At 41.9% G+C, this 17,853-nt stretch overlaps 1 protein-coding gene across 1 annotated transcript in view; it reads right to left on the bottom strand.

The window, feature by feature from the left end:
- Nucleotides 1-17,853, bottom strand: part of sh3pxd2aa (SH3 and PX domains 2Aa) — a 115,354-nt gene that overhangs the window by 86,584 nt on the left and 10,917 nt on the right. Inside the window, exon 2 of the mRNA XM_080029584.1 lies at nt 12,610-12,690. Within this exon, the coding sequence (XP_079885710.1) occupies nt 12,610-12,690 (81 nt within the window). The remainder of the gene's footprint in view (nt 1-12,609; nt 12,691-17,853) is intronic.

Below are 17,853 nucleotides of genomic sequence, written 5' to 3'. Positions count from 1 at the left end.
AAATCAACTGCCCTATATGGTCCAATTCCATAGCTGGGAGTTTATGTCATATTTTCTGTGCCAAATAGTTTCAAAATTTGGTTATGAAACAAAGGCTCATTCTATTCCGGCTGAATGTCGGATTTTACATGGAATTGCTTGGTTTCTCCCATTAACACCATGACACATTGCCTACAGTGGTATATAAATATAAGCCTAGTATAGCATACTTTTAATAGAAATTAGAAAATAACTCATGAGCTTTTGATCAAGCTCCATAGTGTGTGTTAATAAATAAAATGAATTCTAATGCCAAGTCAAGAAGACAAACTGTAATTGGGTTTTTCAGCCCTTTTATGTGATGTGGAAAAAATGGAGGCCAATGTGGCAAATCAGAATAGGGATCAATGAGTTAGAAAAAAAAACATGATTCGTCGATAAGTCGAACACAGGCAAGATTCAACACATCAGATTGGACTATGTAAATGCTTTATCGGGGACACCCCTATCTATAGATCAACTATTACTTTCTTTACCTTTCCTACTAGGACTACAACATTCACCCTTAGGACGAAATAATAGAAAATGATGGAGCAATTAAATCACGTCTCAACATGCATTTTGCACCAAGCAGTATTCAGTTTCGGAGAGACAGATGTCTGAAATCGGCTCAAGTGGGGTGGGTGGGGAGCGTTCCTTTCCAGCCACAATCACCCACAGTTGTGCCTCTAAATATAAACTGGGACCCTGGACTAATCCCTGTCCATGGTTGGCACATTATATATTTGGAACATGATATCCTAGTGTCCTGCTGGGTGCCTCTTTGCAGTGAATGCATGCGTGGGAGTGTTGTGGGGGGGGGTTGGATTTGTCTAAAAATCTGAGCCGTATTCCTTTAGACGTCAACACTGGGGGGGCGGGGTGTTACTCCCCTACAGGCTTTTCAGACTTCCCTCCCCTCGGTTTCAATAAGACAACAGGTGCAGCAGCGATATGGTAAATTCAGTCTCTCCCCAGCCACTCATTGGTCAATCCACAGCCTGTTTGGGAGCAAGGGCCCTGGGGTTGAGGCTTTGACTGGGAAACACCCTTAATGGAATAGGACTTTCCAGGGGCTGAACCTGAATTCAAGCTTATCCTAGACATGTGTAGCCGTATGATGAGTGATATGAATGGCATGGTTTGGTTTGGTTTGAATACAAACACATCCTTCTAGTATTGTACTGATGGAGGAGGGGGCTGTTTGAGTATTTACTCTACACAGCTATCTATCTATATATCTATCTAGTAAAAATCCAGTGTTCATACAAAGCCTACTCTCTGTAAGCAATTAATAGAGCCTGGGCTGTGTATTAACACGCACACACAGTGCAGACATGTAGTGAATTGTGAGGAGATATTCACTGATTTTGACAAAAAGCATTCTGCAGAATCGCTTACTCCGACTTTCGCTATAGATAACACTGGAGTGGAAGTAGAGCTGCAACGATTAATCGACGAATCAATTATTAATCGATTATTAAAATAATCGCCAACTATTTTGATAATCGATTAATCGTTTTGAGTAATTTTTTAATAAAAGATGTCCAAATTCTCTGATTTCAGCTTCTCAAATGTGAATATTTTCTGGTTTCTTTAATCCTTTTATGACAGTAAACTGAAATATCTGTGGGTTTTGGACATAACGATACATTTCAGGACGTCAACATGGGCTTTGGAAAATTTATCAAAAATGTTCACCATTTTCTGACATTTTACGGACCAAAACACTTATCGATTAATCGAGAAAATAATCGACAGATTAATCGATTATCAAAATAATCGTTAGTTGCGGCCCAAAGTGGAAGGTGCTGAAGACTGAGTGACTTGAAAGCACTTTGAGTGGCCTTGTGTCTGAATTGTGCTATATAAATAAACTTGCCTTGCCTTGCCTTGCCTTGCCTTGCCTTCAGTGAAGCATCATTTCATCTGATTCAAGTGCTCACACTGACACAAATGAGAGACTCGTGAGCCACTTTGACAACTGTGTTAACACACTGCAGCGGAGTGAAAACATGGCCTGCTGCAGGAGAAGCTTGGCAAAGGTGCAGAGTTTTCAAACAACTTAAACAATACATAAGTGTGTGTCTCTCTCTCTCTCTCTCTCTCTCTCTCTCTCTCTCTGTCTTACCCCATTAAAGTTCAGACAACTGGATGGTTTACTCACACACAGTCATTAAAAATACATTAATCTAAGAGATAAAACGGCATAAGCTGGGAGAAAACCTTCAGATCCAGTGGGCAAGGAAGGGTATGAGAAAATGATAAACGAGCAGGCATGTTTCATTTGTAACCACACAAACTGTAATATACAGGCATCAGGGCAGAGATGGCTATTTATATGTGGTTCATTATAGAGCTCTCTCGTGATTGCCCGCTCCCTGGATAGAGCCATCATGATCCGTGACTTGCCAACCTCCATTGACATTTCAACAATTCCTTATGTCGTTATTTCCACCACAAATACAACTAGCTACTCAATTACTCGTGACTATAAAGATTTTATTCCGCACAAAAAACTATGGAAAAATAACAAATCCGCTATGGAGAAATTGAATGGGATTTTTACTTCAAGAACCACATTGTTGAGCACTATATAGCGGTGTTGCAGTTTAGAAGGCACGAGGAACAAGTTGTACTAACCACGATTCCATGTATTTAAAGAAGAAGCCGTTATTCAATGAGCTTTGCCCTTCATCTTTGCCCATAGTGTTTACTTTCCCCCTCATATTCAGTAAAGCCACTGGCAAAATGTACCAGTGGAATTATACCACTCAGCTACTGGCTCCAGTTGTGCCCGAGCAACAAATCTTCAGCTTTGCTTTCCAGAGCTGCCGCAACCTCAAGGTGAGGGAAGGAACAGTGTCCGCTTTCACACTCACACACACACACACACACACACACACACACACACACACACACACACACACACTGCTTTAGTTTGGTTTGAGGAAAGTAGGCCAGCCAACTTACAGTACACTACAGGCAAAAGCCAGGGAGGAAGGGCTCTCACCTGTGCCAGTTTTCAGCGCCAACAGAGTAGCACAGGACCTAATTTAGCCATGCTGGGCCGTCCCAAGAGTCTTCATGCTGACAAGCCTTGGGCAGTGTGGCCAAACCACAGTTCCTCCCAGAAAGGGTGAATCGGATGGCACTGCCTTCCCTGTTTGAGGGTGTGTGTGTGTGTGTGTGTGTGTGTATGCGCTCCTTGGCCCACATTTACAATATAAGGGTGTGGAAGGGAAATGAGAAGTGAGGTTTGGATTATAACTATGAGTGGGGCTGAGAGAAGTAGAAAAACTATGAAAGAGAGGGATGACTGACAGTTTATCCGACCCATTGAAAAGCGGGTACACACCAAAGATAATTCCCACAATAGAAAAAATAAAAATAGGGTAAGGTAGGGTAGGGTAGAGTAGGGTAAGGTATAGAGTAGGGTAAGGTATAGAGTAGGGTAGAATATGGCACTACCGAGCTGGTAGTGGAAAAGTGCTTAAACTATAAATGGTACTGTGGTCTGTTGAAGGGGTTTTAATTTGAAGATCCTCCATAACCCTTAAAAGCTCATCCTGTGTCTATGGTAGGGAATATAACCCGAATTGATGGAGATGCCCCAGTGAGTGTGTGGAGAGGGGGGGGGGGGAGGATAGGATAATCATGTAACAGAAAGACTGCCTGGGTCAGCAGAAATAATACCAGTACCCTTGCGCTCGCACACACACACATACAGTATGTGCTCACACTTAAAATATACATACATGCAAAACAGCAAGAGCCACTGTGGCCAGGGGCTCCCACTAAACTCATGCACTTGACCCCGGGAAATGAGCAGGTCATGGCAGATTAGCCAGGGAAAAGAGACCCGAGGAGGTGTTGGTGAGGGAGGAGGGGAGGGTTTCTGAGAGAGATATGCCAGAAGCAGAGGCTGAGAGATAGGGTGAGGAATTTTAGAACTGACCCTGCGTTGCAATACCCATACTTTCTGCTATTAAGTATGGTAGAAAAATGATGATGTCCCAATTCTTGTGGTCAGATTGAATATGCTTAAAAAAAACCTGGATGCCAACTACATCCGGTGGAGATTTTTAGTGTTGAAATCAGCATGCTATTTGGGCAATTCTGACCCACGATCCAGTGCACACCGGAAGTGACGTCACGTCGACGGAGCCTCCGTATGAAAACAACCATGGATGCAACGGATATTATGAATATAATATAATATATAATTATGATTTAACAAAATAAGTAAACGTCTTAATTGAATGCATACTGCATGCTAACTAGATTATTCCTATGATCAGCGGTAGTATGTACAGTAGATTAGTGTAAAGAAAGGGTATGCGATTTGGAACGCAGGGAGTGACAGGAATGAAAGTGTGTGAGACGGTGAAGGTCGGGCGTGTAGAGGGAGGCAAAGATAAATAGAGGGCGAAGACCGGTGGGGACAGCACAGCGATAGGACAGACACCTGGGTTTCACTTTGAATTCTGCTGGAAAAACTCCCTCGCCCTCTTATCGCTGCGCTTCCCCCTAATCTGGGTTTCGTCACTCTTTCAACCAGGGACTGCGCGGCATTACAAGTCTGCACCGGGCTTGTCTTGGTCCAGCTCTTGTTGTGTTTACCCAATAACTGTTCATTAACCTGTAGACAGAGAGGTGAGGAAAGGCCATTGGCTGGAACCGACCGCACGATACTGTAGATAAAGCACAGAGGCAGTCCGTGGATTCTGTGCACTGAGCCTAAAGGGATGTTTGTTTGTTTTAAACATGTTTGGAATGCTAGATGGGTGCGGTTTGTTGGGCCATCAGTAGAATACAGATGCAGTGAGTGTCAGGTATAGGTTAATACACAAAAGGGAAGTAGGCTTGATTAACATTCAGCTATACATGCCTCAGCCTGGTGTTGCCTTTTGGACATGTGTATCGTTTGAGGTAGTTAACCCAACGAAGCTATCAATCAATAAGAGACAATCGTTTTATTTTCAGTGAGGAAAAAAACATCTCTGGACCCTCGAAAAGTAGATACACCTGTTCATAGTGTAAAACAAGAAAGGAATGGAAAAGTGCCATAAGAGACCATTTAGGATAAGTTAATATATGTATGCAAGACCAATTATGGGCATATGAACACACTTCTACTACATAAGAGAAGAACAATCTCTATTCATATGAAGCCTCATACTGTGCCATATTCCCTTTTTATCTCCCTGATAACATCTGTCCTCCACCTCATTCAACAACAGTGGGGAGCTGGTCAATAATATCCGGGGCATACAGAGAACACAGACCTGGCCTCTCTCTCTGAACAACACACACACACACACAGTAGGAGTGTAAAATAAATACTGTGCTGTTTATCAAGCGGTGAACAATAGGCAGTGGAGGCTTAGCTATGAAATTATAATGAGAAAAAAAAAAAAAAAAACCTTGAGCAAGCTCTCTCTGTTCAAGGCTCAGCTTCATAAGGAGAGCTGCCAGAGATTTTTCTAGGAGCACAAAGCGCTCCAAAAGTTGCATGTGCTGCCCTCTTACAATATCCCGTTTGGGGGGGGGGGGGGGGGTGGAGGGAGAGAGGGAGGGGGGGGGGGGGTGGAGGAGACCTTGAGCAGAACAGGAACATGAGGGCTGGCCAGCAGGCATGTGCATACAGAGGAAAAAAAGGGTCAAAGAAAAAAAAAAAAGACAGACACGCATTGAGAGCAATAGGGGAAGTCTGTCAGCTGCCACATACATCCCCAGATAACAGGCAGTGTGTAAACAGAGGAAGCAAGCAGGGGGGGGGGGGTGGATGCATACTCCATCTGTTCCAATATACTGTCAATAATGGAATATGGTTATTTCAAACAGCAAAAGAGAGAGAGAGAGAGAGAGAGAGAGAGAGAGAGAGAGAGAGAGAGAGGAATACCGATACATAGACATTGAAATTGAATCAAAAACAAACAATACAAACAAAGCAAGCTAAAACAAGGTCAAGTAAAAGACCCCATAGAGCTTAGGGGAGATGCAGACTAGAGTTGCATTCGCTATGGGTTCATCCCCATGAATGATCTCTTTCATATTAGATGTTTTAAACATTGTTAATACAAAAATATAGATTGGAGCTTCAGGTGTTAAGGAAGTTTTACTCCCACCAAATAGGTTGTGTTTGTACACTGTCATTCATCTGGAAAATCTGGTGCAAAACGTTAGACAGTAGGTCAAAGGTGAACTATTTCGGTGTGGTTCCAAGGACTTTTTACGTAAAGCAATCATTGCAAAAACTGTCTTGATATTTTGTCATGAACTACAGCCCAAAAGAAAAACGTACTTATATACTATGTACAGTATTTACCCAAAATTGGAGGATTGTGAAACCTTGTCAGAGGTGTATGCTCTATAATTGATCGCTAGTTGATTTGGATTCCTTTAGAAACCAGTGTTGTTTAACAAGCCCCTTCCTAGCCTGCATCACTGTATGCCTACATGGAAAGCACATATGCACAAAACTGTTTCAATTGAGAAATGTCATTCCCTATATTACATTTCCCAGGAATTCTATTCACATCTTATTCACAAGTTAAACTCAAATTAGATCTCCTTTTACTCGTGGCTACCGTCTTACATTAAACCTATCTTTTCTTGTCTTCCCTGAATGTGTCCCAGTCGCCGACACGCTTTACTCTTTAGCCCTGAGAAATCTCTCACAAACGGCTGAACTGTGCTCATTCATCCTAAATTTAGCCCACTCTCCTGATCCCTGCGCCGTGGCTGTGGGAAAACGCTGCATACTTTCCCCCCAGCCAGTCCATGGGCCGTCCCGTCAAGTGCCCGATTGTAACTCACAAAGAACAAGCTCCTGTGTTTGCCGAGTAGGTGTCCTTCCCCTGCCTATCATCAGGGGCTAAACAAAGTATGTTTCTTTCTTTCTTTCTTTCTTTCTTTCTCTCTCTCTCTCTCTCTCTCTCTCTCTCTCTCTCTCACACACACACACACACCTCAATACAATAAAACAGCCCTTTATACTCAAACTGAAACAATGGGCTCCCTCATTCAGTTGAGTTACAGTACATGCCACAGAACACCTCAAGGACAAGGAGGCCGAGCAAGTGGCGTGGCTATTCAGCAATGTATCCTCCAAGGATGGCATACCGATAATGCCTTTGTGGTCTAGACATATGTTTCCATCAAAAAGAGCCCACTTAAGAGGTTAGAAAAATTCCCAATTCAGTGACCTTCCTTTCAAGTGCTTTGACCACAGCTACTGTATAATTTTTCTGTGTTTAACATAACAATGCTTTTTTTGCCTGAAAAATCTACTGCTAACGCCCGAAAATCCATTTCCAAAAAGGATTGAATATCTCCCTTGAGACTGTCTCTCTCTCTCTCTTTCTGTCACTCGCAAAACACACTGATATGGTCGGTTGGTTATTCAAAGGTACACTTGACTCTTGAAAAATGGATGTTGGGGAGATGTAACATCAAACATCTCCCCTGGACTGAACATTCAGTTGCTGTAGGGAGGCTCACATGAAGGCAGACTTCATGTGAGAAAAAATAAAAAATAAATAGAGGGTTGGTGAGCGCGTGTGCGGACTGAATACAAACCAAAGGCCTTCGTAGAGAGCGTGAGTCAGAGCATGTCCTTCTTTCAGACGGTGGTGAACCAGGCCGTAGCTTAAAATACACCAACTTCACTCAGGGGGCCCAAGGACACCCAAGGCTCAATCATCCATACTCCTCTTGAGATTCCTGAACAAAATGCTTGTGGTTCTTTTGGAATAAGTGACTCTGAAAGCAACAACATTGTCATCTCATTCATTTGGTCCATCGTCATTGTTGTCAAAATCCGTGAATATCTCCTCACGAACCGCACACCTGGTCTGTACCGTGTTTTGCACTGAAAAAATATCCAGTGTTAAAACACAGCCTAGCCTCTGTAAACGGGTATAGGTAAAGAAAGTAGCCTGGACCGACCCAGTAAGATATATTGCTAAAAGAATACAGAGAGCTTTGGTTTTTCACTTGGGTAGTACTGTAGCAAGTGAGAAAATAAGCCGGTCAATATTCAAAATAGGTAACCCAGCCCTTTACAGAGGCTAAGTTGTGTATTAACACCATGTATCATCATCATCATCCTCAATAGCTCTTTTTTTTCTCTCTCATTGGCCCAGGGCTGACCTCCCTCTCTGCCTGTCCTGGTTTTCCTCACTTCTGATGAATAACATGGGCAGCGTTCTACTTCTGACAGAAGGACACACTGGTTGACTCATTAGTGACCGGACCGCCTGACACAAAAGCACATCATTGCACAGCAGAGTACAGAGTAGCCAGGAAGAGCCAGTCACATCCTGAGTATTTAGGTGTCATATATATATGTGTGATGTGGCAGGTATGTTTAGGCCTATTCAAGCCTCTGTCTGTCTTGACTTGCCTTTGTCGTCCTTGTTGCTTCCTGTTAATACGGTATAGAGAGCTAAATGGAGAGATGGTGGCAGAGAGAAAGGTGCTGCTTTTTTAGCCTTGGGAGACCTATAGCCTGATGTTGTGTGAGAGCTTCACATTTGTTTCTCTCCCGCAGATCAGTCTTGCATTTCTCCAATCTCCTTCCACTCTACCTATTAGCTGGCTTCACACTAGCAGAAGAACTTTGGAATTGAGTAACAGGTGATTGGATCATTGGGATTTTTAGGGTTGCCTATTACAGAAAGAGACACTGTGTGTGTGTGTGTGTGTGTGTGTGTGTGTGTGTGTGTGTGTGTGTGTGTGTGTGTGTGTGTGTGTGTGTGTGTGTGTGTGTGTGTGTGTGTGTGTGTGTGTGTGTGTGTGTGTGTGTGTGTGTGTGTGTGTGTGTGTGTGTGTGTGTGTGTGTGTGTGTGTGTGTGTGTGTGTGTGTGTGTTGGAATTCTAAACATGTAGGTTTGATAGTCAGTGCATTCTACACTTATCCCACTAAACAGTGGCATTTTGGGGCCAAGCCTAAACAAAATCAGTCAATGCAGCAACATACTTGCTCGATGCCAGCATAGAAATGCGGCCAGTAAGTTTCCAGGGAAGACAGCCTGTTTTGGGTTATTACTGGATTCTGCCAAAGCTTTGGTTAAAGCACGCTTCAATAGTTTGAGAGCGGCCTATCCTTGTTTTGCTGCTTTCTAGAGTTAGCGGAGGCAGTAAGGGCCTCTGCAGTGGATAAATGTTTGGACAGGAGAGGCTCCAGGTCGCTCTGAAAACAGCAGGATCAAATAGGACCATCAAAAGGTTCTAGAAAGATCAAAAGGCTGGCAGAGAAAACTTTACTCTCTAGTCCATATACCGGCACAGATTAGGGGGTTAGCGAGTACTGGAAAACGGGATTGCCAGTGGTAGTTTTATTCATGTGTGTCACAGTACGTAATGGAAACATCAAAGAAACAGGCAAATTAAAGTAGACGTGCACAGAGAAGGGCTAGGGGTGACATCTGGTGCATTTCAGGAATACGTAGAAAGAGATTGCTCGAACTCTTCCGAAATTGTTCAAGTCGTTTTCCAGAGGTGTAACATAACCAACTACATTAACTCAGTACTGTACTTAAAGGCCTACTTCACCGGTGGGAATATGAAGGTGTATTGAATTCTGAGATCCTATGTAGTATAAATGTGCAAAAAAAATTGAAATTGGTTCATCCTAGCCTGAGAAAAGGCAGATAGAGTGTTTTATGGTCTCACTGTCTAACGCTACATTTCTCTTACTGTGACATCACAGTAAGAATCTTTTTCTTTTTATGCTTCTTTCTACTTTTTACTCCACTACAATAATCCGATAACCTCACTTTACATTACCAGTTACGATTTTTTACACACGAAACATATGAAGAGTTTATAAAATATTGCTTACTATCCAACAGTATGTAGGCCTACAAGCACAGATTAAACATCAGTCGATATATATGGATAGCTTGACTGTCAAAAATGTATGTTCAGGTGAGTGTTTTAATAATATTCTTTTCTAATGGAAACATGCCCCAATATCCCGGTTCCAGCTTTTCAAACTGTGAAAGGCTGAGGCTGCTTTTGCTTATTTAATCGTTAAACGAAAAACAATCAATTTATGAATAAAAGTGCAGTTTATTTCAAACTAAAGACCTGCTTTTACATTAAAGCATCAGCAATACTAATCTAATATTATATAACAGTCACTTTTACTTTCAATACTTTAAGTACATTTACAACTGCAAGTGTTATACCTACACAAATATTCTTGATACTGAAATCATTTTAAAATCAGATACAGTACTTCTGTACTTTTCCTCAAGTGGTAATGCAATAGGCGACTTGTAACTTGTGACGGTAGTAAGGTATCTCTACTCTAACTCAAGTTTTCAGCTGTACTCTTAACACCACTGCCTGCTTTTCTTTGACAACTCAATAGAGCAACCAAGTCAGCCGACCTTTGCCCCGCGCCATCCGACAAACCTAACAAAAATCAATCTTGCCGCCGCTGACTGGGAGTGATTTTGTGCCGAGCCACCCATGAGCCATTAAGGTTCATTAGTTTCCTTGCAGGCAATTTGAGGAGTGTGTGACGCACTTGGTATCAGGAGGAAAACACGCATCCAATCCACTCACCTTCTGCATGCATCTGATGTTTCCCCAGCACTTCAACATCCAGCCAGACTTAGCTTGCTTTTCCATGTTTATTATTCTACTTCTGTCTTTTAGGCCACATTGGTAGTAATCAGTTTGCAAAGGGGCGAGTCTATTTCCACCACCCATGCTCCACTGCTTATCAATGGGACCTTTCAGGAAAGACTTTTCCACTGATTGAAACAGTCATTTGCCGGACTAACACACTGGATCTATTGACATGCCCCCCCCCCCCCTCTCTCTCTCTATAACTCTTTCACTACGGCCCCTTCACATTTACTAGTGACCTGGAGACCCCTTGGTCCAATATACATATGCCTTGGTCCAATATACATATGGTATCAGCTTGCAGCAAACCTAAGGGTGCAAGGGGGGAATAAACGCAAACAAACATTCGCTCAGTATGGAAGAGTCAACCTGAGAGACACAGGGCAGGGTTTTGACTGCAACTCCTGCTACGTTCCAAAATAAATAGAACATCCTGAATATAGAACTTTACACTTTACACTTTTGGCTAAATTGCTTCCATAACATGTCTTCTTCTTTCATACTAGTGTAAATAAGAGGTCCAAAATGTACATTAACGTGTTTATTTGACTAAACCCTGCGTTTGCGTCTGTATATTTCTCCCATACAACCATCTTTAACGGCCATTATCTCAACATTCATTTTTATACAATAATCTGAACCAAGAATCTCAGTTTATAAAGCTATTACATCAACTCAACTTTCCATTATCATTTATAGCACTTTTCCCAAGGTTATTGCAGAAGGATTTGTCCATATGTTGTTATTTGTCTGATTTATATGATATATTTTGTTCTTAAAAACATGCTGAAAAAGGGGGCGCCCTTAGCTCAGTTGGTAGGGCGTCCCCCCCCCATGGGCCTCGGCCAGCAGCTGACCCGGGTTCGATTCCAGCCCGCGGTCGTTCTCTGCATGTCACTCCCCTCTCTGCCCCATTTCAACTCTGTCTCTACACTATCAATAAAGCATAAAAATGCCAAAAAAATATCTTAAAAAAACAAAAAAAGTAGAATATTTATTTATTTGTTAAATGAAAAAACGCTATTCAAAATCTGCTCTTTAAAAACATCAGACTGTTATATGTTGTAAAAATGGCTTTATCCAACATCCACATTATTGTTATTTATGATGCAAATGGACACATAATTACTTAGATATTGCCAAATTTGCATATATATTCAAACATTTATGAAAAATTATAATACAAAAAATAATTGTTTTCATGAATGTAATCAACTGGCAAAGTGACATGATGATATACAGTATATATGTAAAATGTTTCCCCTTTTCCCCTGCAGTGTCTCACCTTAAACATATGAGTAAAGTCACACATCCCAGGCCAAGTCAGGAAAGCAGAAAATAACTCTTCCATACACAACCATATTTTAAGAACCCACCAATCAGAACAGCCTGCACTGGAAGAATCTATCAGCAACCCACTATAAAGCATGGTACATTAAATTAACTTCTCAGCGGATTTATTTGGCTTGTACTATAAAAAAAAAAAGGCCTGTCAGCTACCTGACATTTTGAGGGTAAGAAGGGATGAGATGAGAGAGAGAGAAGAGGAGTGGCGAAGAAACCAGGAGCGATGGAGAGATTGAGATTTGCAGAGAGAGAGAGAGAGAGAGAGAGAGAGAGTGAGAGATTGGGTGCATTGCTGCATCTCTACCAGGCTAAGGGAAACACACCATGTCTCCGACTGCTCCCAGACCAATTACTAACACACACATTGATTCATTGAGGCGGACGAGGTGTAGAGAGCACGGGCACACAGACGGGCTTGGCTAGCAGTGAACGCCTCGCAACATTAATCTATACAAAACAACTGCGAGTCGACAGGCCTGACATGTTCAAAATACATCAATACATCAAATACAGCAATGGAGTTATGGATTTCAATACAAGTGTGCAAACCAAATAGAGCGTGCAGGGTAGGGAGTAGGGTGATTGATGGAAGATTACCTGTAGGTCAAAGAATTTGCTGTATCTTCTGTAGATGATGTGGGAGGTGTTGTCAGAGTAGGTGACATTGATGAGATAGACCTGCCCGAGAGAAGAGAGACGCAAAGTTAAAGGTAAGAGACACTGCAGGAGAGTAGGGTACAATGTATAACATTTCATTTTTTAACAACAAATTACAGCCCAAAGTTTTCACAGAACAGATTCTGGATAGAGCCCTTTTTCTTATTTTACAAATCAAACAATACCATGTACAGGTCTTAAAAAAATTATTTTCAGCATTTTTTTAAAGAAGAACATGTCTAATAAATCAGACAATGAACAACATATGAACAAATCCTTATGTAATAAGCTTCGGAATAGTGCTAAGAATGATTATGGGAAGTTGAGTTGGTGTTAGGTGCTTTAGAAATTGAGATTTTTGACTAAACTAATGTTGAGATAATGGCCGTTGAAGATTGTCAAGGAGAACTATAATTCTCAGTCAAATATACATCTTAATCTACATTTATGCACACAGAGACCTCTGATTTATACTAGTATAAAAGAGGACATCTTATGGAGCGAAAAACAACCATCTCAAAATAGAACAGTTGTTTTTGCTGGTTTTGTTGGATCAACAATGAAAAAAACCCCCAAGGATAGAACCACAATGAACAGGCATTGCAACACGCTCACAACAACACCAAGACCAATTCCCCAAACATGAACACCCAATGACACGCCCTCGTAAATCTATCAGCCATGACACTTCAGGGTGGAAGGCGTCATAATCCCGTCTTTATCGGCGCCATTGACCTGCTGCCCTTAGGCCCCTTGGCTGAGGCAATGCCGTAGCCCTGGGACAGGCCTGATAAGATTGAGCTACAGTATAGAGTCCATTAATCCTTCAAGGAGGAGGTAAGTGATGCCGCCATCATCTCTTCATCTAATGAAACATGGATTAAACCAAGGTAACAGATCCACGGGCCAGGCAGGTTGCATCAGAAGCGTTTTGGAGCAGGTGGGATTTCTCAAAAAAGGTTGATATGGAGATGTTCAGAAAAAAGGTCTCTGGATGTGAAATTGCTCTAAGTGGATAGGTGCTTGTATATTATTGAGTCCCGACGCTTTTTGAAAGGAGGAATCAGTTCATTTGGTACACCCCAAGACTTGACTTCAATCCAATACACTTACGTAAAGCTTGTATCATCTCTAACAGCCTGTCTTACTAATGAATGTGAATAGGGGTGGACAAAATATCAGAACCCCATGGCAATATAATGCAATCCCATGCAACATGACCACAGCTGCAACAAGTCCTAGATGTCAAATTAGGTCTTCTGCCATTGCCTTCCAGAATAACATGGGAGTTTTCCTATATGGCGCCTGTTTGGTTGACAGCAGGACGACATCTTTTGTCAGTGCCTTCCAAAATACAGTATGTACGACTGTGACAAGAATGATTCATATGAGCCATCTGCCTCCTTTACAGTTAAGTTCTGGTTAAATCTAGGCAGCCGTAAGCACTTGGGTCAGGGTTAGGGAATGATTGTGAGCATGGTGAAAAGAGGAACTTAATTGGTGGTAAGAGAAACGTAATGGTCATGAAAGGAGACCAACTTTGACTGTTTGGTATAAGACATGGAAACAGCCATCTCCAGTGTCAAAAGTAGGGTCTTTTTCAACCAACCTTAGAACTATGGCAGTGTTTGAATGCAGAGCTACATCCACTTTTACTTTTGAGACATAATGCATGACCACAAGAGCGTACTGAGGAAAAGTAAGTATTCAAGCACTCGAGTGGATAAAAATGTGAATAACTAATAAAAACCATCTAGAGATTCACAAACAAGTGTGACTTATTTGATTCTGTGGGTGTACCAAACGACAGTCTATATATGGGAGATTATATTCTTGACGGGTGCTCGCTCTTTGCTTTATATCACTGTGAAATCAGGACCTTTGTTTAGAATGCAGAGAAAAAAATCATTCAATACCGACATAGATTTGTCTTTTTTCCCATTATTCACTGACAACAACAGCCTATACAAAAAGCATTCATGGTGTTTTCCTTATATATATATATCATTTGTACCCACTAAGCACGTCGAAGCTGCGTACATCTCAACGTATACAGCTAAAATAACCCATTGTCAAGTTATTCGCAATAAAACAAGACGTTGTCACACGGCCAAGGCATTCCGGCTAAGTGGCGCGGGACGGGGTGCATATAGAAATCCACTTAGCATCAAGCCGCCGTGAACACGGAAAGGATTGACTCCGCCTGGTGTATAACAGTCAGATTAAATAAAGGCAACGCTGGTTTCCCCCTGGTGAGCCGTCCCTGCTCCCTGTAACAGCAGGCTCCATCTTTCTGACTGATCTTACACTGTCACTGCCACCCCCCCCTCCGTACATGCCAAGAGCCTCCAGAGCAGAGCCCCAGATGAATGAGATCGCGTGAAAAGACACTGATGTTGAGAAACGAAAGGCAATGGGCTTGAAACAAAAGGAGGTTCCACAATGATAACCCAGGGTTGAAAAAGGCCTTGTTGCTGCTGGAAATGGGGGCTCAGCAGCATGCTAACTGGCAATGAGCCATCGCAGTAATGTTCATTCCAACGCAAACACAGCCACTGGCATCCAAGAAGCTGCGACTGTCACACTACCCTGACAAACTTCGATGTAAGCACGGTGGGGAGTCACCACAAGCGATTGAAGTTTTGGCATTTATGGCTGTGGAAAGCTGCTCCCAGAGGCCCCTGCTGGGTTACCAAATCAAGAAAGTCAAAAAAACCTGGCTTATGCGGTTGCAGTCGTCTTTGCCGTTTTTTGGAGAATGATAGGAACTTGTGTGAGCATGCGGCAAAGATTGTTCCTGGTGTCATTTGGGGCTCCTTCTATGGAAGTTTGTATAGGACAAAATGAAAAATCCATTTAACATGTAAAAATGGATCGACTAATGTGTGATATGACAGAGTAAGTCATACATCTTTGCAAGTCAAATAATACACGTTTGTGGAAAGTGAAATACGTGTGAATTATGGTTCGCCTATTTTTTTATTGTATTCCGCGAGTTTCACAACCTTTCTGCAGTTTTACAGATAGTAAGGTCCAATTGAAACTTCCATATTCATCCCGCCTTTTAAAGATTTGTGTCTAGGCTACACTTGACTTCACTGGCACGAATCTCCAAAATATGTGCATGCTGTTAGTTCATACCAGTCAACACTGATAAGGAATGATCTGAATGACAAGATATGCCTCAGAGGGAATGGAGGGGGCTCCTCAAGTCTAATGTCTATGTGGCATTGAGTGTGTATAATAGGCCTTGTTAGTGCACCCAGTCATTGTGAGCATGTTAGCGTGTAGATAGCGTTTAGCTCAGAGCACTGCCTTGCCTCAGCACAGCCTCACAGAGCCTCTCAAATAGCTGCAGAGTCTTGTTCAAATATATCTATGGTATTCCAGCACTGCGATTTTCTTGTCACTTGTTTTCGGCCTATACATACACGCCCTTAAAGATACATATGTGGTAAAACAAATATATATACACTATATATCAGTTTTATTGGCCTGGACCGATTATCAATCTGGCCAAGAGTACATGCACATATAACTTAGTCACAAATCTGTGTGGAACTTACTCCAATTCTATCATGTGGTGTGTGTGTGTGTGTGTGTGTGTGTGTGTGTGTGTGTGTGTGTGTGTGTGTGTGTGTGTGTGTGTGTGTGTGTGTGTGTGTGTGTGTGTGTGTGTGTGTGTGTGTGTGTGTGTGTGTGTGTGTGTGTGTGTGTGTGTGTGTGTGTGTGTGTGCGCTATAAACTCCTTTGACCTCAATGGTATGCCCGCGTATCATCCTCCCATCATGCCTCTGGGCCGCTCATTTGACTCAGAAGCTAATCTGTGCTGAGCTGAAGTACTGTACAAAGACAGGAGCCAGGCTGAAAAGATCTTGACTCGGTAAAAATAAAATATCCAAACCTCAGAAGCAGATGGGGTATGTGATGGCAACCACAGTGGAAAACACAAGCAAACAATCATCCACCGCTCTACCCGTGCCCAAAATATCAAGCTTAAACCTAATGCCCCCCCCCCCCCCGCCCACCCCAAGTCCCCGAAATAGACTATTCACTCATCACAGGCAGTAAATTCTAACAGTCTGGGCGGCTGCCTGCCTCACAAGATGAATGGAGAAAACATCCAGCAGTAAACATCTTCTGATTTGCCTGTAATGAAATTGGATCATTTCATTTAGCGTATTACATGGTGGCTGCTATTTTCTGCAGCTTTTCAATGGGACACACACTCAAATATAGCTGACTCTGGCTGAGTCAGAGCTGAAGAAGCACAGCCAACATAACCTCAATCAAGCATTTGTGGAACAAAGTAACACTTGAACTTTAAGTTCCCCTATTTAGTATGAAGCTTAATAATAGTATTAAACAAACATTTAGTAAATAGCTTACACCGTTATGTAGTTGTACACAGCTACAAGGACATGTTAAAGTGAACATCAATACGGAATATTTGTCAGCAATTATAAAGTTTCCTTCAGAGACATATTTGATATATTTCAACTGTGTTTTATAACTTATTGTCATATTTTTTTGTTTTCAACACCTACATGTGCAGGAGGAGGAATAGTTGTTCACAAATACATTAATAAAAATATGTCTGCATAGATCCACATTATGTAGTTATAAACCATTTAATGAATGTCAAGATATTTCTTATGATTATTAAGTATGAGGGATTCAGGCATAGTGATAACAAGAACAAGAAATGAATCCCCTCATCGGCCAGTTACATAACTCCTTTATGAGTAAATGTATTGGAAGATAAGCCATTTTCACAGCAGCGAAAGAGACAAATTGAGAAATTTGCGAGCAAGGTAACAACATTAAGAAGTGTCTAGAATATTAATCTTCCATGTGGAGATTTCATAACCAAAGAGACATCAAGATACAAAGTCAAATATTATCTTGGGAATTGCCTCAAGACATTCTTTCACAGCAGAAGACATGTCTAGACCAATAATACATTGCTGCAATTTCAAAATGAAGGCTGACATTTGGGCAAGGAAGGTTTCTGCTTCAAACTTCTTGATCTCTCCCACTGAGCTGTTAATATAACCACGCCTCCATTTGGAAACAGGAAGGTGTTGGAAAACTCAAATGGGTATCGAGGGATGAGGAAACAATGAGCAGGCTCAAACATAACTCACTGTTTATGACTGCAGAGGACCAATCCTGAGTACATTT

This window comes from Ammodytes marinus (assembly GCF_949987685.1).
Source record: "Ammodytes marinus genome assembly, chromosome: 6".
NCBI classification, from domain to species: domain Eukaryota; kingdom Metazoa; phylum Chordata; class Actinopteri; order Uranoscopiformes; family Ammodytidae; genus Ammodytes; species Ammodytes marinus.
This window is presented reverse-complemented; position numbering and strand designations above follow the sequence as displayed.